The sequence below is a fragment of the Camelina sativa genome, chromosome 3, assembly GCF_000633955.1.
Source record: "Camelina sativa cultivar DH55 chromosome 3, Cs, whole genome shotgun sequence".
NCBI lineage: Eukaryota > Viridiplantae > Streptophyta > Magnoliopsida > Brassicales > Brassicaceae > Camelina > Camelina sativa.
In genome coordinates this window covers 9,260,682-9,283,101 of record NC_025687.1, presented here as the reverse complement: position 1 = coordinate 9,283,101, position 22,420 = coordinate 9,260,682, and the positions used below count along the sequence as shown (strand labels likewise).

General features: G+C 36.3%; 7 protein-coding genes and 2 long non-coding RNA genes across 14 annotated transcripts in view; 5 read left to right on the top strand and 4 right to left on the bottom strand.

The window, feature by feature from the left end:
- Positions 1-2,411, top strand: part of LOC104778798 (4-coumarate--CoA ligase-like 2) — a 4,909-nt gene extending 2,498 nt beyond the window's left edge. The window contains exons 2-7 of the mRNA XM_019239854.1: positions 12-637; positions 919-1,488; positions 1,573-1,718; positions 1,788-1,855; positions 1,948-2,050; positions 2,141-2,411. Of these exons, the coding sequence (XP_019095399.1) occupies positions 12-637; positions 919-1,488; positions 1,573-1,718; positions 1,788-1,855; positions 1,948-2,050; positions 2,141-2,254 (1,627 nt within the window). The 3' untranslated portion in view covers positions 2,255-2,411. The remainder of the gene's footprint in view (positions 1-11; positions 638-918; positions 1,489-1,572; positions 1,719-1,787; positions 1,856-1,947; positions 2,051-2,140) is intronic.
- Positions 2,413-3,152, bottom strand: LOC104776164 (auxin-responsive protein SAUR62-like). Its single transcript, XM_010500176.2, has one exon. The coding sequence runs from the start codon at positions 2,914-2,916 to the stop codon at positions 2,476-2,478; it is 441 nt and encodes a 146-aa protein (XP_010498478.1). The 5' UTR covers positions 2,917-3,152; the 3' UTR covers positions 2,413-2,475.
- Positions 3,921-6,238, bottom strand: LOC104776163. The gene is made up of 3 exons (XM_010500174.2): positions 5,814-6,238; positions 4,288-4,496; positions 3,921-4,140 (listed from the first exon to the last, which is right to left on the bottom strand). The coding sequence occupies exons 1-2, from the start codon at positions 5,924-5,926 to the stop codon at positions 4,289-4,291; spliced, it is 321 nt and encodes a 106-aa protein (XP_010498476.1). The 5' UTR covers positions 5,927-6,238; the 3' UTR covers positions 3,921-4,140; position 4,288.
- Positions 8,559-10,019, bottom strand: LOC104776161. The gene is made up of 2 exons (XR_766105.2): positions 9,021-10,019; positions 8,559-8,951 (listed from the first exon to the last, which is right to left on the bottom strand). It is a non-coding gene; the product is annotated as an uncharacterized LOC104776161 (long non-coding RNA).
- Positions 10,116-11,265, top strand: LOC104776162 (dehydrin ERD10-like). The gene is made up of 2 exons (XM_010500173.1): positions 10,116-10,572; positions 10,653-11,265. Exons 1-2 carry the CDS (start codon positions 10,249-10,251, stop codon positions 11,094-11,096), a joined length of 768 nt encoding a protein of 255 aa, XP_010498475.1. The 5' UTR covers positions 10,116-10,248; the 3' UTR covers positions 11,097-11,265.
- LOC104776160 (dehydrin COR47-like) lies at positions 13,182-14,448 on the top strand. The gene is made up of 2 exons (XM_010500172.1): positions 13,182-13,646; positions 13,783-14,448. Exons 1-2 carry the CDS (start codon positions 13,314-13,316, stop codon positions 14,185-14,187), a joined length of 738 nt encoding a protein of 245 aa, XP_010498474.1. The 5' UTR covers positions 13,182-13,313; the 3' UTR covers positions 14,188-14,448.
- Positions 16,574-17,283, top strand: LOC104776157. The gene has a single exon (XM_010500170.2). It carries the CDS (start codon positions 16,626-16,628, stop codon positions 16,974-16,976), a length of 351 nt encoding a protein of 116 aa, XP_010498472.1. The 5' UTR covers positions 16,574-16,625; the 3' UTR covers positions 16,977-17,283.
- Positions 17,440-20,718, top strand: LOC104776158 (L-ascorbate oxidase homolog). The gene is made up of 8 exons (XM_010500171.2): positions 17,440-18,112; positions 18,242-18,351; positions 18,586-18,856; positions 18,952-19,051; positions 19,163-19,505; positions 19,742-20,107; positions 20,305-20,383; positions 20,485-20,718. Exons 1-8 carry the CDS (start codon positions 17,969-17,971, stop codon positions 20,686-20,688), a joined length of 1,617 nt encoding a protein of 538 aa, XP_010498473.1. The 5' UTR covers positions 17,440-17,968; the 3' UTR covers positions 20,689-20,718.
- LOC104776159 lies at positions 20,677-22,408 on the bottom strand. Of its 6 annotated transcripts, XR_002037488.1 has the most exons (4): positions 22,366-22,408; positions 21,917-22,234; positions 21,684-21,729; positions 20,700-20,763 (listed from the first exon to the last, which is right to left on the bottom strand). It is a non-coding gene; the product is annotated as an uncharacterized LOC104776159 (long non-coding RNA). The 6 variants fall into 6 exon arrangements; XR_002037489.1 differs by lacking the exon at positions 21,684-21,729 and having other exon boundaries at positions 20,677-20,763; XR_002037487.1 differs by lacking the exon at positions 20,700-20,763 and having other exon boundaries at positions 21,628-21,729.

The following is a 22,420-nucleotide window of genomic DNA, read 5'->3' as shown; positions in this document are numbered from 1 at the left end:
GATCGGAAAAGCGGTTTCTGCGAATCCACATCGACTTTCTACAGCAAACGTGAGCCAATGGCTTTCCCGCCAAACCAATTTCTCGACGTCACGACTTTCATTTCATCCCAGCCTCATGGCGGTAAAACCGTATTCGTAGACGCCGTCACCGGTCGTCGCCTTAGCTTCTCCGAGCTCTGGCTCGGCGTCGAAAGAGTCGCGGCTTGTCTCTACGGATTAGGTGTGCGCAAGGGAGATGTCGTAATTATACTCTCTCCCAACTCAATCCTCTTCCCAATCGTCACACTCTCCGTTATGTCACTCGGCGCAATCATCACCACCGCTAATCCGATCAACACTTCCGGCGAAATCTCCAAACAGATCGACAACTCGCACCCTGTTCTCGCCTTCACCACTTGTCAGCTCGTCTCCAAACTCGCCGCCGGGTCGTCTAATTCGAACATCCCGGTTGTTCTCATGGACGCAGACCACGTTCCTTGCGACGAGCGCGTCAAAATAGTTGGGAGGTTAGAGACGATGATCGAAACGGAACCGAGTGAGCCACGAGTTAAGCAACGAGTCGATCAGGACGACACGGCGGCTCTGTTATACTCATCAGGTACGACGGGGACGAGCAAAGGAGTAATGCTGACTCACCGTAACCTGANAAAAAAAAAAAAAAAAAAAAAAAAAAAAAAATACAAAGTAGTTTGTTTAAGAAATTAATTTAATCGAAACTGAATTTTATATATCCCGCTACAAAGCACTAAATTTTTGATTAGGGCCAAAGCCTTATTGGGTCAAAGACTAAGAGTGAAGTGGGCTTTATGTTTTGACCCAAAATATAAAATAAGAATTCCCACGTCATGAAACTTTGAAACCAGAAGACGACAAAGTTACTTACCAGTTTTCTAACGACCAAATCACCAAATCACCGAGGGGATTTCGATACAACCAAGGTCCCCTTGACATGGCGACTANCCCGGTTCGATTTAGAGCAACGAACCGTCTGCACAATCCCGATGTGCCACGTATACGGCTTCGGGAGTTTCGCGACGGGGCTAATCGCGTTAGGGTGGACGATCGTGGTTCTACCCAGATTCGAGATGGCTCAGCTTCTCTCGGCGGTGGAGGTTCACCGATCTTCGTATCTTTCCCTTGTTCCGCCGATTCTGGTAGCTATGGTTAACGGGGCAAATGAGATCAATTCCAAGTATGATCTGAGCTCGTTGCACACCGTTGTGGCTGGAGGAGCTCCGTTGAGTAGAGAGATGATTGAGAAGTTCGTTGAGAATTATCCGGCGGTTAAGGTTTTACAAGGGTATGGTTTGACCGAGTCAACGGCCGTAGCTGCTTCTATGTATACTAAAGAGGAGACTATGAGGTATGGAGCTTCTGGTTTGCTGGCTCCAAATGTGGAAGCTAAGATTGTGGATCCTGATACGGGTCGGGTCTTGGGTGTGAATCAAACTGGTGAGATGTGGATTCGAAGTCCTACTGTTATGAAAGGTGTCGACTCTTTGATCTTTTTGCAAAAAGGTGTTTTTGTTTTTGTTTTTGGTGTTAGTCTGAAACTTCTTGAGTTGTGTAAAGGTTATTTCAAGAACGAAGAAGCTACTGCTTCTACTATTGATTCAGAAGGATGGTTGAAAACAGGAGATTTGTGTTACATTGATAGTGAAGGGTTTGTCTTTGTTGTTGATAGATTAAAGGAGCTCATCAAATGCAATGGTTATCAGGTAAAGAATAGTAAAGTTGATCTGAATAGTAAAGTTGGTGGTTTTGGTAATTGGTTAAATGTTTAATAGGTTGCTCCAGCTGAACTAGAGGCACTGTTGCTTGCTCATCCAGAGATTGCTGATGCAGCAGTAGTACCGTAAGTCCTGGTTTTAACATAAGCCATCATCACATTCTTCTTTTTAATGATTCTGTATTTGCTTAACTTTTCTTTCTTGTGGTTTTTTGAAGCATCCCTGACATGAAAGCTGGGCAATATCCAATGGCATATATAGTAAGAAAAGCTGGAAGTAACTTATCGGAAAGTGAAATCATGGGATTCGTAGCAAAACAGGTGTTTTCAACAATGCATATGGTGCTTTGTCACTAAGCTAATCATGTTCCTTTAGATTCTAAGGGGAGTTTTTTTGTTTGGGTTGCATAGGTATCACCATACAAGAGGATTCGCAAAGTCACATTTTTGGCTTCAATCCCCAAAAATCCCTCTGGCAAGATTTTAAGAAGAGAACTTATAAAGCTCAGAACCTCAAAACTCTAGCAGGAAGCTCTGTCAACATCCTTAACTATCTCGCACTTCACAGTTAATTAACCCGTTTGTTTGGTTTAAATGTTAAATCACTTCTTCTACAGATATCTCTGTCAAAACTGAACAATGATATACAAACTGAAAGCTTATATAGAATCTCTTTTTTCTAGATATATCTACAAAAACAGAAAAGACCTTTGTATGTAAAAGCGCTCTCCACAACGCGTAAACTGTTAAAAAACTAGAGACTGGAGCTTGCTCAGATCATGCGCTGTGCAACGGAAGAGAGGGAAGAAATATGAAACCGATGAAGCTCCCTTGCAGGACGTGCTCATGGAGAACACATCATGGTTCATCGTCTTCTTCTTCAAACCGTCATCACCACCATCATCATCATGGTCAGACAAACTCCTGTTTCTCAACAACGTGAGGATGTGATCCATCAAACCTCCATCGCAAGGTACCTGTAAAGGGCCACAAATGGTGGAACCAAACTCTTCCTCTGCCATCTCCAACAAGACCTGAAAGATTGGATGTTTCAGATAATTCAACGGCAAAACGAACCTCCTGCCTTCCCTGGTGTACACTGCAAAGTGTCCTTTCTTGCATTTCCTCCACTTCTCCATCAAATCGGTGAGACTAAGCCTCGAGCAAGATCTTTTCTTCAGAGACATGTATGGAACTTTGATCTGTTACCAAAATATAATACCGTTGTGTATACTGTTAGTATGTTACTGTCTGAACTATACTTGCCTCTCTCTCCACATATATATATACTACAAAATGTGATTAGTGTTTGTGGTAGTTGTCATGCGGCCCAAAAAAGAGGATTGGGAATGTGTGGAAGGAGTAAGGTAGCCGTGTGATTTTTCATTGTTTGGGTTAAAAATTAGTTACCATGTGATTGTATTATGGTCCTGCATCTATTGTCAAAAAAATTATGGTCCTGTATCTCTAGCATGAACAATAATCTTTTGGCCCAAAAAAAAATAGGAGACAAAAGATAAACATACATACATGATAAGATTAAGAAACGGTCGGTACCAGCTAATTATGAAAAACCAAAGTGTAAAATTTTAAAAGAAAACAAATGAATTTAAAGATCTTTACATAAAACTATATATGAATATACGAAAATATTTTTAAAATTTGATAGTTGCAATAAAAAAAATTCAAATATAAGTTATTAATATGAATAAACAAGAGAAATAAGGCATTAACAAATTATTAATTGGGAATGGTAAACAACAGTTACATATGATTGAGGCCACATAGTATAAGTTTGTGAGAGGGTAAAAGGAGATGTGGTGGTGACAATAGAGCATGTGAGATGTGACCGTTTAAGAGCAAATTGCTGCTGCTTTTCTTTGTTATGTTCACGTCCTCAACTTCTCTATTCTTACTTTCTTGTGTATCTATCTCCCTTGTTTTAATTTCTTCTTTGTCTTTTTCTTCCCTAGTCACATGAAATCCTACAAGCCCTCACTTTTCAACTATGTATGTGTAGTCCCGAGTAGTACACCGTTATAATTTCTATTCGCTTGCTGCATCTTTATCTTTGTGGTATTGTACTTAGATGACGTCTGAAAATGTTGTAGATAAAGGTTGGTTTTGTTGGTGTTTTATAAACCAAAGTAGAAAACCAGATAAATTATAATCTTCCAGAGCCATTCTAAAAGATAATGCAAACTTGGATATTATTTTCCTCATTCGTTAAGGCTTTAAACCGTCTGAATTTCACAATCACAATTACACATGAAACACAACTCTTTCAAACACATATTTTTCTCTGAACAAAACCAGATTGCAGCCAAACGCTAATCAAAAAAATTATCGTCCGACTCAAAAACCCTAAACCCTGAAATTTTCCAGCTCAGCCACCCTGACATGACTCAAACCTCTAAACCCCATGCGGTGAGCATCTCTGTCATCTTCATCCATTAAACAAACAAACACAGTAGCACGGTGAACCAGGAGGTGAGTTTGGTGGCTATGTAAGAGAAAATGGTTGCAAATTCTCATGTGGATGAAAAAGATGTTGCAGCTTTACATGGATAGCGGAAGAAGCATCCTTCGCTTCTTCTTCCTGGCTAACCTTACTTGCTTTGTGACCTTCATGAAAATTAATAGCAGCAAAGTGACACATACCAAGATGAATGCGAGTTGTAACCGCTTGAAGTACAAGGAAACCGCTGAAAACACTAAGAATGCTAAGATGACTAGCTCCCAGATGACAAAGACTACAACATCCACCCTGGATTAAACCAAATAGAAGCTTATTAATAGATGTATAACTCATGAGATCTGTGCATGTTAGTGAAGCTCAGTAAAACTAAAACAACAAAGGACTCGAGCAATGATTGTAAGAGTTAAGAGGGAAGAGAATTTCGACCAATTTAACATCACAAAAACGAGACTGAATCTTGCAAAAACGAGATATAAATCGATTAGCTACTTTTGTGATCTACTAAAAAAAAGAGTTTACTCTACGTAATCTTAGAACAGAAAAATGTATTCTGGGGACAAGTATACGACATGTATTAAATTTGATAGTATAGCTGCATCTTATCTAGAATATAGGATGAACAACATTTTTCTGCATCTTAGTAGATGAGTGAACAGGTGACACGAAGGAGAACTAGGTTAGGGAACCAAGAAATACATGGGTGCATCACTACTCTCTATCTTATCTGTCTATATGTAAAAAACCATACAAGCACACAGTGATAAGCATGAACTGCTGCCAACCCTATCATAAAACTAAAATTACTACACCAGAATATAATAAGACATAATCATACCAAGCAATAAGACAACAAGATGTTGATAGTAGCAGTCGCTACACTTTTTTAATTTTGAATCGAGTAAAACCAAAAACAAAAATAGTAGTGAGACTGAATACTCTAACAAACACACTACACTGGAAGACCCAATTGCTACTTTACATACAGAGCTAACTTTCAACTTACCTGAACTGCCAATGTCAAAAGTCGCATTAAGGTCACACACAGCAGCTAGCTTGACTTTAACATATAGAACTACAATACAGCCAGAAGCTCAAATCACACTCCTCTGGCTCAGGGATACATATTTTCCTTGCTAATGTGCAAGGAACTTAAGAATATCTTAAAAGAGTTCACGCTTTACTCAAAATCATCCATAGCCAGCCTGAAATAAGCATCGCCAGGTATACTTTGAACGGCTAAACAGAGACCAACATCGATCATTTCCTAAATCATCCAAATCACAATTCTTTGTGCAGGTTTAACAAAGAGGTGGTGGTTTCTAATTCTGTAAATCAGAACTCTAGGTCACAACTCCGACTCAAACAAATTTGGGAAGTTTCGATTCCCCGATTCGAACATGACCTTCAGATCTCCCTAAACCCTAACTTCTAAATGTAAAATTCACGCAAACCAAATCCAATTCTCCAAACATTACGCAACCAGAGCTAGTATCCAGCAAAGAAACACAACTGTACGATAATTGAAAAACCAAATTCCACAGATCTCGAATTAATGAATTATACATAAACACACAAAAAAAAGGCAATAATAATAAAAATACTCACCTAGAAGAAGAAAAACTCGAGGTCGACGAGAAGAAAGAAACAGAAGCCCAATCATGCTTCGATCGAATCTGATATTCCCTCAGCTGCTCTGCTAGATTCGACCTTGTTATCATCTCTTTCCCTATTTTCGCAGCCTTCTCCGATTTCACCACCCCCAACAGAAATACAAAATCCTTCTCTTCTCTCAGTCGACTGATATATCCTGAGAATCGCCGGAGAAACACGAGATTAAAGATCAATTCTACGTCATACGATTCGAAATCGAAGAATCAAACAACGGGAAACACGATACTGGAGATTCAAACAATGTTTTCGATTCGTCGAATCAACAATGGCGTAGACTCTTCTTCCTCCTTTCCTCTGTCTCGGTGTCAAATTTCCCGGGTCGGGTTATAACTTTCCGGGTTCTATACCCGATTTGACCCGACTAAAAAAAGCCCATGTTAGGTTAATGATGTATTGTTATTACACATTTGGGCCTTTCGAGATCTTAAACTAAACAAAATACTTTTTTTTTTTTTTTTGAGTTTCGTTAATGGGAAAGCTTGCCGTTACGTGTACGTAATTTAATCGAGTTTAGATCATTTTTGTGTGTGTTTGATGATCGATAAAATTGTTTTATCTTTGGGGTACAAATCTCTCATTATACTCAAAAGTATTGGTATTAAAGAGGATAATTGTGCGCGATGTTTTATGTCTGGACCAGACGGTCTGGTTCCGGTTTATATTCATTTATTTTGGGAATTTTTGTTAAGAAAATAATAAATACAGAAACTAAAATTGGATTAGTAACGATACAGATTTTATTTTTAAAAAATATATAAGATATTTATATATATATATATATATATCTTTTAATTTTTAGTTAGTTCTAATTTCTCATGAGGTTTATCCTAATTGAACACTTTAGTCTTTAGGTGCACAAAATAATTGTGTAGAAACGAAACGATTGCTTTGTTTGGTATGTGTCGGTACAGTGCTGTCCCAATGCCTAAAATAAAAAGATTTGTTTACGTTACAAGTAGCGTGTGTTATGAAACGTCTCAGCCAGGGGCGGATGCACATAGGAAGAAGGTAGGGCACGTGCCCCATGCTGATTTGAAAAAAAATAATAATCAATAGTGTACTGTATACTTATTTGTTAGATCAATTGGTTATTTCTCCAGTTGATGAGTTAGAGGCTCCTTTCTCCCATTTTAGTTTGGTTGACATCTCTTCATATTATTACTTTTATTTTGATTTGCTCTATCTCTATTATATAATTTGTTTTCTAATGTTTACATGTAAGTTTCTTTTGAGCAAATTTAATTAAAATCATTTTTTAGGTAACATATTTTTGGTCAAAGTTATATAATAATTTACAACCTATATATACTTTTTGTGATATATATGTAACTAGTATATGTATATATATAAATATAAAAATCAATGGAAGTCATTTTTTATTATAAAATTCATGCAATTTTTAGTAACTTTACACAAATTATTTTTAAAATATTTACTAACTACATGAACGGTGCCTTATGCAAATATTTTCTCTAGATCCGCCACTGGATTCCGTGATTATGTGGCATTGTCGACGTTAAATCTTTCAACCGAGCACGATTCATTTTGATCATCTAAATAATAAATGTATAAGCAAAATCCAAAATGGTGCGTTCTCAATGCCCCGTCTGTTCAGTCTTGTTCTACTATAATGACAAAGCTAACGTCCGTTCGTAATCTTGTACAGCAGAAAAAACGAACCACATACATTACATATACATAATTTAATTCTCTTAACTATTTCAAAGTATATATAAAAAGCTTCACGTACACCTTCACTTTGCTGCATGCTTTTTTTTCTTTTTCTTTTTGTAACGTCTTAACAAGGTAATTTATTAGCGGAGTTATCTATGTATAGTAAATTAACCCGGAAAAAAAAAATCTGAAATTTAGCTTTTGCCGACGTGGCTACAGAGATTTAATGGGTCCACATGACCGACATCTATGCTTAGAGCCTATCAAAACCGACCATTGAGTTCCATTTGTGGGCTCCTGTAACGTTCTTCAGACGCGTGTCAATTACATATTGGCTTAATCCATGCATGTCCACATTATTTGAATTTTCTTATACACTACTCATGTTTCCATATACTAACAGGTAGGTACTGATTTTTTTTTCTTATCAATTTATCTATTGCCAGGTGGCGTGATGGCTATGGCTAGTTAAACCTGTAATTAGCTCTGTCATATCATATCTACTACTCTCTCTATTTATTTTTGATGATTCACTGTTTACAAGGTATTGCAATTTAGCCCGCTACTTTTATTTTCTTATAAAATAACCTTAAAGTCTTAAACTCTTTTTTAGAAATTGGGAAAACGTCCTAGTTCCACATGAAAATTATCACATCTTACTAGATAAAGCCAGAACTTTCACCTCGTCTTAAATATCTCTGCACAAATGTCTCTCATCCTATATCTCTCCAAATCCAAAATTTTATTTCTAAATCTCCTTGAATCCATAATTCTCATCAATTTCTCCATAAATACAGGTTTAATTGGTTAATTATTGGTTTATTGGTTGTCTAACCAACTAACAAAAGTTGTAAACCGATTTCAACCTGATTTCGACCCGTTTATATAATTAAATCACCAATTCTTTTTTATTTTTTAAATCTCTTTTCCCCATCTCAACGAACACTATATCATATTTTCATTAACGTTTAACCAGATCATCCACATCAAATAACCCAGAGAGAAGAAGAAATAGAAAAATCCATTTAAACAAATATGACCAGATCTCAAAAATGTCAAAGCTCAATACAAACAAAGATAAAGCAACTGTGAACTTCTAAAAACCCAAAAAAAAAAAATCAGCTTCTGCTTTTGAATGCTAATGAAGGCTGCTCGGATGAATGGTCCGTCCAACCCAGAAAATCCACTGCATCCAAGAAAAATCAAATAAACAATTCAACCAAATTGACATAAAAGATCAATCATAATTGTTGTATATAATGGAGATTCACGTGGTCCTTTTTTATAGACGATTGCAGCTCCAAAACTCTTAGTTGGGTTTATTCAAGTTCTGGTGATTGGAATCATGGTTCACTGAACCAAGAACACATCAAATCCGATCAGAAATGAAGATAAAATCTGCAAAAAAAATTCTCAAATTACAAATTTTTTTCAACTCCAAAATCAATTAAGAACACAAATGATTACTGGAATGTGGAAGTCACGAGGGCTTCTCTTGGCGCCAGTGGTGGATAAGCGAGAGTTTGGTAGGAAATTGGCTGGGTTTATGCACCCACCTGAAACATATTGCCCCAATGCAAGAGACGGTGTTCATGATTTTAGAAAATGATGATTTTAGAAAATGATGATTTTAGGGTTCTTAGGTTTGAGAATTTCTGATCGGGTTATAAAAATTCTTAGACCGGGTCGGGTTTATAAGGTCAATCGGGTTTTAAACTATGTTTTATATCTGGTTTGACTGGTTTTCTAGCGGTTTAATTTGTAAATCGATTAAACCAAAAAATATGGAGAAGTAAATGAGAACTTTAGATTTGGAGATATATAGGTTGAGAGATCTTGTTTTGTGGATACTTACGACGATGTCAAAGTTCCGGCTCCATCTAGTACGATAAGATAGTTTTGATGGGGAAATAGGACGTTATCCCTTAGAAATTCAAAAGACAAAAAAATAGCCGAAGAGTTTAAATAAAAATATTTAAATGAAAATTAGTATTCAAAAAAATTCTTGTAAGAATTTGTGCTTCCGTTCAAACTATTTTTTAATTTATGTAAGTTTTCATTATATATTATATATTATGGCAACGATTTAAATTCATACAATACCTACTAAAAACAGATATTAAAGAATTTAGTTATATCCTAATGCCACTATATTACGATAACAACATCTAATTTCAAACCACTATATTATGTACTATATGACTATATCCTAATCTATTCAAATTATTTAATAATACATTACATATCTTCTTATCTATCTAATCTAATTTTTATAATATACAATCAAATAATAAATTAAAATGATGTTATGTCGACCATGTAACCAAACCTTCCCATACATCTCCCGTGAACGAAAAAGTACATGACTATGCGAATATCTCTATTACTATTAGTTTAACTCTCTCATCCACCGACGTCAAAGAAAAAAAGGGGTCCATTCTGCAATTTAAGAAATAGTATCCGTCCTTTGTATTATTATCTTTAAACGAAATAGTTAAAATCTTTAACAGCGTGACCTCCGCGTTGGCCTAGACCCTTCTCTTCACACTATATAAAACCCCACTCATCACAATAATTCTCTCATCACACACACAGCTCTTGAAAACACATCGTAAAGCAACTTAAAGCTCAATTTCGAATTTCGAAACTTCTGTTTATTATTTACGTTAACTGTTCAACCGATTTAAGGCTAACTATGGCGGAAGAGTACAAGAACAACGTCGCGACAGAAGAGCCATCAACGACGACGACGCCAGAGATTAAGGAACGGGGAATGTTCGATTTCTTGAAGAAAAAGGAGGAAGTGAAACCTCAAGAGACGAATACTCTCGCGTCTGACTTCGAGCACAAGACTCAGATCTCTGAACCAGAGCCGTTCGTGGCGAAACACCAAAAAGAGGAAGAGAAGGAGCATAAGCCTACCCTCCTCGAGCAGCTTCACCAGAAACACGAGGAGGAAGAAGAGAACAAGCCAAACCTTTTCGAAAAACTCCACCGATCCAACAGCTCTTCTTCTTCTGTAAGTACAAAAGTTTTTATAAGTTTGTAGTTTTTTGGTAACTAAGTAGACAAACAAACTCATCGTTTGATTTTGAACAGTCGAGCGATGAAGAAGGTGAAGACGGTGAGAAGAGGAAGAAGAAGAAGGACAAGAAAAAGATCCTCGAAGGAGATGCGAAAACAGAGGAAGAGAACCAAGGAGTGATGGATAAGATCAAGGATAAGTTTCCACACGGCGTGAAAACAGAGGGTCATGATGTACCAGTCGTCACCAACATGCCAGCACCACATCCAGTAGAGCATCAAAAACCAGAAGAAGAAGAGAAGAAAGGGCTAATGGATAAGATCAAGGAGAAGCTTCCTGGCCACAGCAAGAAACCAGAGGAATCACAGGTCGTCAACACCACACCGTTGGTTGAAACAGCAACACCGATTGCTGAGCATCCGGAGGAGAAGAAGGGATTTATGGAAAAGATCAAGGAGAAGCTTCCAGGTTACCACGCCAAGACAGAGGAAGAGAAGAAAGAAAAGGAGTCTGCTTAAGAAAATGATAAGAACAAATGAATAATGTGATGTGGGAGTGGCCGAGTGGGACATTTGTTGTGTTTTTGTTATCATACTCTCTTTTCTTTAATTTTAAGCTTTTCTCCAAATTTATGTATTATTTGTGTTTTAATCTAAAAAAATTGGCTTTTTAATATAAGGCATCATTCTCTCTTTTCTACATAAATGAACGAAGTGATTCTATTCTATTGATACTAGTGAAAACTGTGGAACTTTTTTTGGTATGGAGACTGGAGTGTATAGTTGTGACAGTATCATTATCGTTGTCCCAATCGGGGTTCAAACCCATCACAATACATCGAGGGACAAGATAAAAATACTCATATTTTTGAACCTGTGCTTGTTTATAATGAGGCCAGGCCCGCATCGTGTGCTTGTTATCAAAACAGTAGGCTTTGATCCGTTTTGGTAACGTTATTTGTAAACACTATTGGCACAACATATGGCCCTGCTTCATGGTTTGGTGCCCATGTATTTGACATAAAATTCATTTTTGGTTTACATAAATAAATAAAACCGGTTTAATATTGGTTTAGATTCGGTTTAATATTGTTTCTTTGATCAATTACATCTCCTACGTCGATATAGTATAGTATCTGATGAATACGATCTGAATTTTAATTTTTTTTTGGATGAGGGTTTAAATGTGAATTAAATCAATTTTGGCAACGAAAACGATTGATTTGTTTGGTATGTGTCGGTAGAGTGACCACCCTCCAATGCGTAAGTTTTTTTTTGTTTTTTTATATAGTTTGGCCTGTTAATTACGGGTCGCGTGTACATGAAACGTATCAATTTATTAATATGTGGCACGACGTCTTAAATCTTTCAACAGAACACGATTCATATTTCATAATAGTTGAATGAGTTTAATAAAAAGAAAAAAAGAAAAAAAAAAAAAAACGAAATTGTGCGTTCTCAAATGCTCCCATCCCATCTGTTAAAATCTTGTTTAAAAATATAACAAAAAAAATTTGGTATCGTCTTTTACTTTTTATTAGAGAAGTAATGTCATATTTTAGGAATTTTAACTCTAAAAAATATCTGCAATCGGTGGGCCTACATGACCGACATCCATGGTTTAAGCCAATCAAAGCCGACCAATGAGTAATGAGTTCCATATGTGGGCCCCGCTCTGACACGCGTTCACCATGTATTGGTTTAAAATTCATATCTTTCCTCATTATTATTCTTCTACTTCGTTCTAGCTTCTCTTGTACATTAGCCTTTCCCATTTACTGACCGTTAGTTTTTGTCTTCCCTATCAATTATGTATTGCCACGACTCGTGAATCTTATGGCTTGTTAAAAAGCTGTTAATAGTTCGGTTTATTGTTTTATTGTAATGATACGTTTTTAAGAAAGATACTGTAATTTTACCCATTATTGTTTATTTTCTAACAAAGATAACCAGAAAGTCTTAAAAGAGTTGGAAACATCCCTTTTTAAAGTTTGATGATATATTTCTCTTGTAACCTATCTCTCAAAACTTTCCCCGTTTGCCTAGTGGTTATTCTTTTAGTTGAATACATATAGAACCCCTCTATAATTTCTTTTAATCTTAGTTAAAATCATATAGAAATGTTTAAATATTGTAAGAGTTCTACTTACTTTTTTTTTGTTACAAAAAGGTTTGAATAATGATGGTGACATAACATATCAAATTCAAATTCTAAACCACTACTACATTTTATTCCTATAGAAGTCTATTCAGACTCTTGACTTATCCATCTGTTATCTTTCAAAAATTAAATAAAATGCCATTAGATTATAAAATTACTAGGATGCACATCGACCACGAAAACCATAGTTGGGTCGATATAAAGTACATGACTATGCGATATCTATTATTAGTTTAAACTCTTCATCTAATATATTAATAACACTGTAATGATTTAAATTAATAAAAAGTGGTGATATTTCATCTACCGACTTAAACGAAAGGGGTCATCCTGCAATTTTTTAAATATCCATACTTTTGCTTTATTAGAAAAATAATTAAATCTTTCCAGCGTTACCTCCGCGTTGGCCTGGACCCTTCTCTTCACCTAATATAAAACCCCAACTCTCTCTTCTCTCATCTCAAACAACAACGATATACTCATCACACACACACCTCTTCAAAACCATCTTAAAGCAACTTAAAAGTTCTTAGTTTCTGTTTATTAAAATCGTTCAATCCATTCAAATTTTAACTATGGCGGAAGAGTACAAGAACACCGTTCCCGAGCACGAGACCCCAAAGGTCGTCGCAACAGATGAATCATCAACTACTACTACACCAGAAGTTACCGATCGTGGAATGTTCGATTTCTTGGGGAAGAAGAAAGAGGCAGAGACTACGACGCTCGAGTCTGAGTTCGACCATAAGGCTCAGGTCTCGGAACCGGAGTTAGCTGCGGAACACGAGGAAGTGAAGGAGAACAAGATTACTCTCCTCGAGGAACTTCAAGAGAAGACCGAAGAGGATAAGGTGAATAAACCTAGTGTCATCGAAAAGCTTCACCGATCCAACAGCTCTGCTTCTTCTGTAAGTTTATTAAGTTTTGGTTTTCATCGAAATGGTTGAGAAGAGGTCGTGTTGGATCTGAGTGAAGAGTGATTTACGATCGATCTTGATTGAACTAAACTAATAATCACACTCATGGTTTTGAATATCTTAACAGTCGGACGACGAAGAAGGTGAGGAGAAGAAAGGAGTAGCGGAGAAGATCAAGGAGAAGCTTCCAGGCCACCACGACAAGGAAACAGAGGATCAAGATGTACAAGTCGTCACCACCCTGAAGGTACCAATTCCGGAGAGTGCGGTGGAGCATCACCAAACCGAGAGTGGAGAGAATAAAGGAGTAATGGATAAGATCAAGGAGAAGCTTCCAGGCCACGACGACAAGGAGACAGAGGATTCACCAGTCCCAACCAGCACGCCAGTAACTGTAACGGAGCACCCGGTGGGACATTCGGAGGAGCATCCGGTTGAGAAGAAGGGTATTCTTGAAAAGATCAAAGAGAAGCTTCCAGGTTATCACGCCAAGACAGAGGAAGAGAAGAACGAAAAAGAGTCTTCTGATTAATTAAAGAAAAGAAAAAAAAATGATGAAAGGATGAAATAATGATATGGGAGTGTGGGACATTTGCTGTGTTTTTGTGATCATTATCTTTCTCTTTTTTTTTTGTTTTCTTTCTTTCTTTACAAGTTGTTCTTGTAGCTTTCATTTGATTGCATTTGATCCTTTTTTTTTGTAATTTCATTTTATCTTTGTTTGCATATGGTTCTTATGTTTTAAGTTTATGTGATAATTTCTGTGTAAATTTTCAGTTGGCCATTCCATCTACTCCTCGCATATTATACGTATGATGATTACGTTATTTACATGATCTCCTCGAACTGACAAAAAGTTTCAAATGATGACATGTTACATGTATCAAGAAGAAAATGTGGACAAATACTATTAACTAAATTCTTACATCATTGAGAAGATACTATTCTTATACGAATATCGAACTAGCTCCAATATTTTGCTATCTGCCTTCTTACATCAATTCAACCACTGATGTGTCCACATCAGCAAAGAATTGTTTCTCTAAAATTTTGCCATGTCAGCTATCTACAATTTTTGTTTTTTGACGATCACAATCGTGTGATAACTGATACTTCTCCAGAAACCCTTTCTCTTCCCAGTTAGATATTTCTAAAACCAAACGGCATTGTAAATTGTGATCTGAAACGTCTCAAAACTCTTCTTTAAATATAGAAAGGATAAATAATCATATATGTACTGATAGTCTTCTCTCCATCGGTGCTTCATCTTCAAAGTTTGGGTAACTTTCCCTTTAATAAGATTAGGTTAAGTTTGCAATGTTTTCCTTAGATCCCGAGTTATTGAATTGAATTTCTGATCAAAGCTAACCAGTTAAGAACAATATGTGATTATTTGCTTAATTTGGTTTGCTTTCTCTTCTTCGTTTTACTACGCAGAAGCCAGAAGGTGTGACGGTGGCGGGGTCACGCATGTGTAGAAGAGGAGGCCAGTCAAAGGAGTCGGTGATGCTGCGTAAATAATAAAAGGAGGTATAATTAAGGTTAATGGAATTTTACTTCATCGCTTCATGACCTTTTCTCTTCTTCTTTTTTTGTTGCACCTTTTTAATTTGGTTTAGCACATGAAATGATCTCAACGGACTCTAAATATGGGGTTGGATTTCTCATACTCTCGCAAAGCCAGTACAGTAGATTATGAAACTATATATATATATAAGTATCAAGAGATTGTAGTGAAAAATGGGTATAGTTGTCAACATCTTCCTGATTATAATAAAGTTTAGCTTTATTTAACATCTGATATTTTCCTTTGTAAAGTTTATGATTTTTTAAGTGATGCATTAGTACAATTTCAAGTGAGTTCTATCTACAACAAAAGAAATGCACAGCATGTGAAATGAAACAGAGAAACGCCATTTACCAAATCACAAGATATTCGTATGAGGTATGTCCCTTTACCGTTATTGTTGTATACAAAATATGTTCCATTCAAATGTCTACCAATTCCCCAGCTCAAGCAACCTAGGATTTATAAGGCAAGGCATGTATTAAGTTTAGATTGTGCTAAAACTTGTGTTTTGCATTTTTATTCAAATTTGGATACCATATTTGAATCAATTAACACGTTGATATTTATATAACCTTCTTATATTTTTAATTCCTTAAATTTATTTTAGTACCATTGATGTAATTGGAGCAAAAGCAAATGGCAACATTGAAGATGATGTAAATAGTGACTCTCATTTCTCTTGAAGAGATGCCTAAAAACGTTCATATATAACTGATATATATAGGTTTAGAATTGGTGAGCTTAGAAACACTTAAAACAACCCTACATTGAGATGTTTAAGTAGTTGTTTTAGTTCTCCATCAATCTTAGTTTATAATGGGTGTGATCCAGCATTAAACATAAAATAAATTATTTTGTGCATGGGTGGGTTAATTTGGATCCAAGTATTCTCTTCTCTTTATATGCTAAAGTAAGTAGACACATTTGGAGATATATATTGCTTGTGTGTGTGAAAAAACACAATATGTTTTTGATGTGCCATCTCGACAAAATCAATAGACGATATGGGCATCGTGGTGAACGGTATTGCTAGATAATAACCCAAGTCTAACAATATAACAAACAAAAGTCAAATAATTTTAAAAGGTATCATAGAATTTTAAAAATGTAAAATAAAACTTCAAATCAAAATAACATCAAAATTAAACCGGCAACCGCGCGTAGCGCGGACTAATCCTAATCCTAGTAATAAAAACAAAAACAAGACGAAAACAAATCGTAGTGATGAATATATATATATTTTAATGGTATAAAATCACTTAAGCGATAGGCCTTTTATAATTGGGCCTAAATTAGTGACATTAAAAGCCCAAATATTTCGAGAACCCTTTTTGTTATCTCTCTCTTTCTTCAGGGTACGGATTGAATTAGTCACACGTTCTGTTCATCGGAAACTCAAAATGGCTTCATCGGCGCCACAAGGATCTGTCGATCCACTCACCGGGAAGGATCCGGCGAAGGCGTTAACTGCCGTAGCGTCTGGATTCTTCGAGAACGTGAAGAAAAACAGGCAAAGCTTCTTCCAATTCTTCGCCATGACTGGAATCTTGCTTCTGAGCTTCCGATCTGTAAGTCAGAAGTACCGAATCCACGATCTGGAGGAAGACACGGCTGTTCTCAAGAAGGAGCAAGATAGTTTGACTGATCGTATGAGTAAAATCAAGAGCGATCTTCTTCACCAAGCTTCGATTGACTCTACCGGCGTCTTTGCTTCTCGTCTCCGTCTACTCTTCGGTGATGAAAAGAAGTGATCGGAGATTTTGAGTGAGTTAAGGTCAACGAGGTTATGATTTCTTTACTTACTCCTGCGATGTTATTTGTAGTTCCAAACAGATGTCTCTCTGCTTTGTAATTGGCCGTCTTTAGATTGAGAGGGTTTTAGCGATTGAATGAGTTAAGAGTTTTTAATGGTGATGTGATTCAGAACAATGGTGTCTCGTTTGGAAAACTTGGTTCGTGGAATCATTTACGTTGTTGTGGCTAAGGAATGGTAGGTTTCCTTTGAGGCATTTCATCGAACACTTTCTCTGCGTTTTTTAATTTCTTTCGTTTGAAGAATTTTGTGTTATAAAGGTTAAACTCAATAAGCATATTTCAGTGCATGAACCATTGTGTTGTTGGTGAGTATGATTTGCAATTTTCGGCAAGATTTTGGATTGATTACAATTAGGTTATTAATCCCGAGGATCATTTACGTAGTTAAATAGTAAATGGATTGCTGCTAAATCATCTAGTTAGATGGATATGGAGGAAATTTCATAGGAAATGTTATGTTAATCTTATGATTATTAGTCATCTAGTTTAAATATTTGAATCAAATAGTTCATTTAGTTAAGTATAGTTTACAAAAATGTAACTTTGACTACAACACCACACTATTTGGTAATCAACTAGATTAGTAGAGACCAAAAATCACTTAAGTTAGTTAATAGCTACTTCAAAAGTAACACATTAATCATGTTTAGCAAAAAGAAACATTAATATTGTTGGTTAAAGTAATTACTATTTTACCATGTTGTTTAGCTCTGGGCTGACTATAGCTGATGGGGAAGACACTCTTCAAGTCCCCCACAAGAAACTTTGACCCAGTTTTAAGTTTTTACTTGCTACTTTCATTTCCATAAAAACATTTTCGCTGTACTACACTATTTATACTTCTCCTTTTTCAATCCATTTTGTCACACTCTCTTCAATCTATAGAATCAAATTGGTGAAAAAGTCTTTTTCCTCCTTGAACACTAAAATGGCGGTCAAAGAGAAATACAATGCATCATTGCTAATCGTTTTATCGATTCTAATAATTGTCGTCATGGCGGAAGACCCGTACAGATACTTCCAATGGCACATAACCTATGGCGACATTTATCCTATGGGTGTTAAACAACAGGTTCTTGATCTTTAAATCTTCTAGACTCTTAAAGACAAATTATATATATAACTAGGTTTATGTATTCGAATATACCTAGTTTTGCTAACTAGATCTTTGTTGATTTCATCTTCGTCTTCCGATATATAGGGTATATTGATCAACAAAATGTTTCCGGGTCCGGAAATTCGCTGTGTTACCAATGACAATCTCATCATTAACGTATTCAATCATTTGGATGAGCCTTTCCTTATCTCATGGTACAGTTTTTTTATTATTATTCGAAATTGCATGGAATTGAAAAACACATATATTTTTTTTTAAATAAAAAAGATTATATTAAATTACTACGTTGTAGAGACTAGAATCTTCTTAGTCATTTTTTTCTATTTAACATTTAACTCATGAAGGTAAATAGAATCTTCATAGTCATTTTTTTTTGTAGTGCCTACGTGTTAATATTGTTTATTTATTAATTTTATTGAACACAAAAGGGCGGGGATTCAAAATAGAAAGAACTCGTTCCAAGACGGAGTGTACGGAACGACGTGCCCAATCCCGCCGGGGAAGAACTACACCTACGCTCTTCAGGTAAAAGATCAGATCGGAAGTTTCTATTACTTCCGGTCACTCGGATTTCACAAAGCCGCCGGCGGATTCGGAGCTATCCGTATCTCTAGCCGCCCATTGATCCCAGTCCCTTTCCCTCCTCCCGCCGATGATTACACTGTTCTCATAGGCGACTGGTACAAGACCAACCACAAGGTATATTAAACAGACTATTCTATTTACCCTTAATGTTTGTTACTTTGCTTTGATTTTTATGATTGATGTTTATGAGAGATCTCTCTGTGCTGTAGGCCTTGAGAGCACAGCTCGATAGTGGCAGAAAGCTTCCTTTACCTGATGTAATTCTCATCAATGGCCGCGGAAGTGGCGCAAAACTCAACGTTCAACCAGGTTTTGTTCTCTTTTTTTTTTTTTTATCTTCGTTTCGGTTGTGATTGATTCATGTGTTCAGATTTTGTGTTGATGATAAAGTTACGGTTGTTGATTTGATTTGACTCACAGGTAAAACGTATAGGCTGAGTATATCAAATGTAGGATTACAGAACTCACTCAACTTCCGCATCCAAAACCACATGATGAAGCTGGTTGAGGTCGAAGGGAGACACACTATTCAGACTCAATTCTCTTCTCTTGATGTTCATGTTGGTCAATCTTACTCTGTCCTCGTTACGGCTAACCAACCTCCTAAGGATTATTACATTGTGGTCTCTAGTAGATTTACCCCACAGACCCTCATCACCGGCGGTGTTCTCCATTATAGTAACTCTGCTGGAGATGTTTCTGGACCTCTTCCCGATGTACCTGATTCGATGAGCTGGTCTCTTAACCAGGCTCGATCTATCAGGTTTTGTTTTATTCCTTTGATTCTGTGACAACTCTTTTGCAATTATTCGCATGTCATCAATGTTGGAGGAAGCTTCTTTAGATTATAGGCTCAAAGGTAGCTAAAGCTCCTGTATTTCTAATAATTTCACTGCTTGTAGATGTAGCTAGGTTTATTGACTTTGCTCACACTTCTTGGTAGAGAAGAAACTAGTCTGGTTTGAATACTTTCTGAGCCGTTTTCGTTGTGTGTTGTAGGACCAACCTTACAGCGGGCGGACCAAGACCAAACCCACAAGGTTCATATCACTATGGTATGATAAACGTCACCAGAACTATCAGACTTGTTACTTCTGCTGGACAGATTGGAGGCAAGCAACGATACGCCGTGAACAGCGCATCATTTTACCCATCAGACACCCCTTTAAAACTTGCTGACTACTTCAAAATTGACGGTGTATACAAGCCTGGTAGCATATCTGACCAGCCCACTAGTGGAGCAATATTCCCAATGACATCTGTCTTGCAGGCTGATTACAAAGCCTTTGTGGAGATTGTTTTCCAGAATTGGGATAATATTGTCCAGAGCTGGCATTTTGACGGTTACTCTTTCTTCGTTGTTGGGTAAGTATTACTTTTCTAAACTGTTCTCTCATCCCTTCTCTAAGTTCTCCTAAATCTTTCTGTTTGAATCAACAAATCCACACAGTAAGCGCAGTGTAGCATTCTCTAACCAAGAAAGAGCCCTTAGAACTTAACTTTGTGAGCATCATTTTGATCCTTATATAACAGACGGTTTGTGGAATTGGTCTTACTATCAGGATGGAGTTTGGGAAATGGAGTACTGCCAGTAGGAAAATCTACAATCTAAACGATGCAGTCTCACGCTGCACTGTTCAGGTGAGACTTCTCTAATTTTGATAAGAATATTATCTTAAACAGTTAGCAAAAGCTAAGTCTAGCTTTGTCTGAAACGTGGACTGATGGATGAATATGTATAGGTGTATCCAAGATCATGGACTGCAATATACGTGGCACTAGACAACGTAGGAATGTGGAACCTAAGATCAGAGTTGTGGGAAAGACAATACCTGGGACAACAGCTTTACATGCGTGTCTACACAACCTCGACTTCTCTCAGAGATGAATACCAAATCCCGAAGAACGCTCTTCTTTGTGGCAGAGCTATTGGACACCACAAATAAGACTGCTTTGAGTGGGCGGGAGAGTTAGATAGAAAGTGAGAAAGTATTGTATCAATTTCCCCCAGTGTTATCTACCTACAAAGATTTATTTGTATACAGAAAAATTGGAGGTTACAAACTTAACAGTAATAATAACAATAAAAGATATTGAGGTTACAGACTTTTACAGTAATAACAATGGAAGATATTGTTGCATAGTGTGTGCTAGGTCTGAACAACGTAAGAGCATCTTTATTGGTAGGTTTATATTTTTGGGGTTCTTACATTTTCTAGTATTAAAAAGTGTACTTTTATTAGCTAAGAACCTTTTGTTTGTTAATTAAAAATATACCACTCCAATGGTAAATTCTAAAAGTGGGGTTCTTAGTTTTGAAAAAAAGAAAAATTTAAATGTTGAAATGTTTAGGAAGCGTTTTGTAGTTGATACCAAAATTCTGAAAGAGAAGCTCATTTNGTCAAAACCTATTTTGTTATGTCTTTTCCCACTTCGACATTCTGTGACATCGAACTTTTTAAGAACACTAAGTTCCAATTAGTACACGTTTAATAATTACCAAACCCATCATCCAAAAGTTAAACCATCCATCATCTGAAATTATTGATTATTCATTCGATCTAAATTAAACTTTACATACACAATATCACGACATGACGTCTTAGACTGTTAGGATAATTCACCTATATACACGGTACATAAATAAAGATGTATGTTTACAGGTACACAACCTATTATACATAATACATCATATTTTAACAAAAAGAAATCTACTAAAAAAAAAAAAAAATCTATCAGAGCATTTTTATTGGTAGGTTTGTATTTTTGGGTTCTTACATTTTCTAGTATTAAAAAGTGTACTTTTATTAGCTAAGAACCTTTTGTTTGTTAATTAAAAATATACTACTCCAATGGTAAATTCTAAAAGTGGGGTTCTTAGTTTTGAAAAAAAGAAAAATTTAAATGTTGAAATGTTTAGGAAGCGTTTTGTAGTTGATACCAAAATTCTGAAAGAGAAGCTCATTTTTCTGCTGTTTTTGTGTATCCTGCAGGTACCCAATGAAAATAGACATAGTGTGATCAAAAAACGTCATATAATTACTAGGCATGAAACTTGGCTTAAGAAGGTATTTTGACATCTGTATAAGAAATAATAACAATAGTCGTAGTATTAAACACATTCCATGACAAAAAAAACATTGATCCCTTTTTAGAAAATCACAAACAACACACCTTTAAAACCTCGTGCTTCACTTATGCTTTTTCTACTTGTAACTAACATCCAGAAACAAGTGTCATACTGATTGTCATACTGCAATCAATGTCCTTCAGAATTTCCAGCCTCTGGTTCATGAACCCCACAGCTCCGATCACCTGTTTCAGTTTATTGGTTAATGGAAACAGTTCAAGCTGCAGCAAAAACCGAATGGACACCTCTTAACGCCTCTTATTGAACATATCTCACATTTCACCAACACTTGCATCTCAAATCTCACATCTCTACAATCAGACCATCAATCTCAGAGGTACACCAACACAAAACCATTCAAGCTGCAGCAAAAACCGATTTAAAACTGGTCAAGAACAAACAAGCAAAAATCAGAAATCAAGCATTGATCGCAACAAAACAAAGTATACAAAGTTATAAGCTGAACCATTGAGACACTGTTTCAAAAGCTCACCATTAGAAAACACTTCCAAAACAAACTGTAATCTTCACCAAATAAAAAGCCCGAA

What these genes read in the sequence shown, in the direction of transcription:
- LOC104776164 (XM_010500176.2), bottom strand. Translation starts at nt 2,916, where the DNA reads ATGTCTCTGAAGAAAAGATCTTGCTCGAGGCTTAGTCTCACCGATTTG.
- LOC104776163 (XM_010500174.2), bottom strand. Translation starts at nt 5,926, where the DNA reads ATGATAACAAGGTCGAATCTAGCAGAGCAGCTGAGGGAATATCAGATT. An exon ending in TCGAGTTTTTCTTCTTCTAG is followed by an intron (nt 4,497 to 5,813) that starts GTGAGTATTTTT and finishes GGTTTAATCCAG; the next exon opens with GGTGGATGTTGTAGTCTTTG.
- LOC104776162 (XM_010500173.1), top strand. Translation starts at nt 10,249, where the DNA reads ATGGCGGAAGAGTACAAGAACAACGTCGCGACAGAAGAGCCATCAACG. An exon ending in CCAACAGCTCTTCTTCTTCT is followed by an intron (nt 10,573 to 10,652) that starts GTAAGTACAAAA and finishes GATTTTGAACAG; the next exon opens with TCGAGCGATGAAGAAGGTGA.
- LOC104776160 (XM_010500172.1), top strand. Translation starts at nt 13,314, where the DNA reads ATGGCGGAAGAGTACAAGAACACCGTTCCCGAGCACGAGACCCCAAAG. An exon ending in CCAACAGCTCTGCTTCTTCT is followed by an intron (nt 13,647 to 13,782) that starts GTAAGTTTATTA and finishes ATATCTTAACAG; the next exon opens with TCGGACGACGAAGAAGGTGA.
- LOC104776157 (XM_010500170.2), top strand. Translation starts at nt 16,626, where the DNA reads ATGGCTTCATCGGCGCCACAAGGATCTGTCGATCCACTCACCGGGAAG.
- LOC104776158 (XM_010500171.2), top strand. Translation starts at nt 17,969, where the DNA reads ATGGCGGTCAAAGAGAAATACAATGCATCATTGCTAATCGTTTTATCG. An exon ending in AAAACTCAACGTTCAACCAG is followed by an intron (nt 19,052 to 19,162) that starts GTTTTGTTCTCT and finishes TTTGACTCACAG; the next exon opens with GTAAAACGTATAGGCTGAGT. An exon ending in TCTCACGCTGCACTGTTCAG is followed by an intron (nt 20,384 to 20,484) that starts GTGAGACTTCTC and finishes GAATATGTATAG; the next exon opens with GTGTATCCAAGATCATGGAC.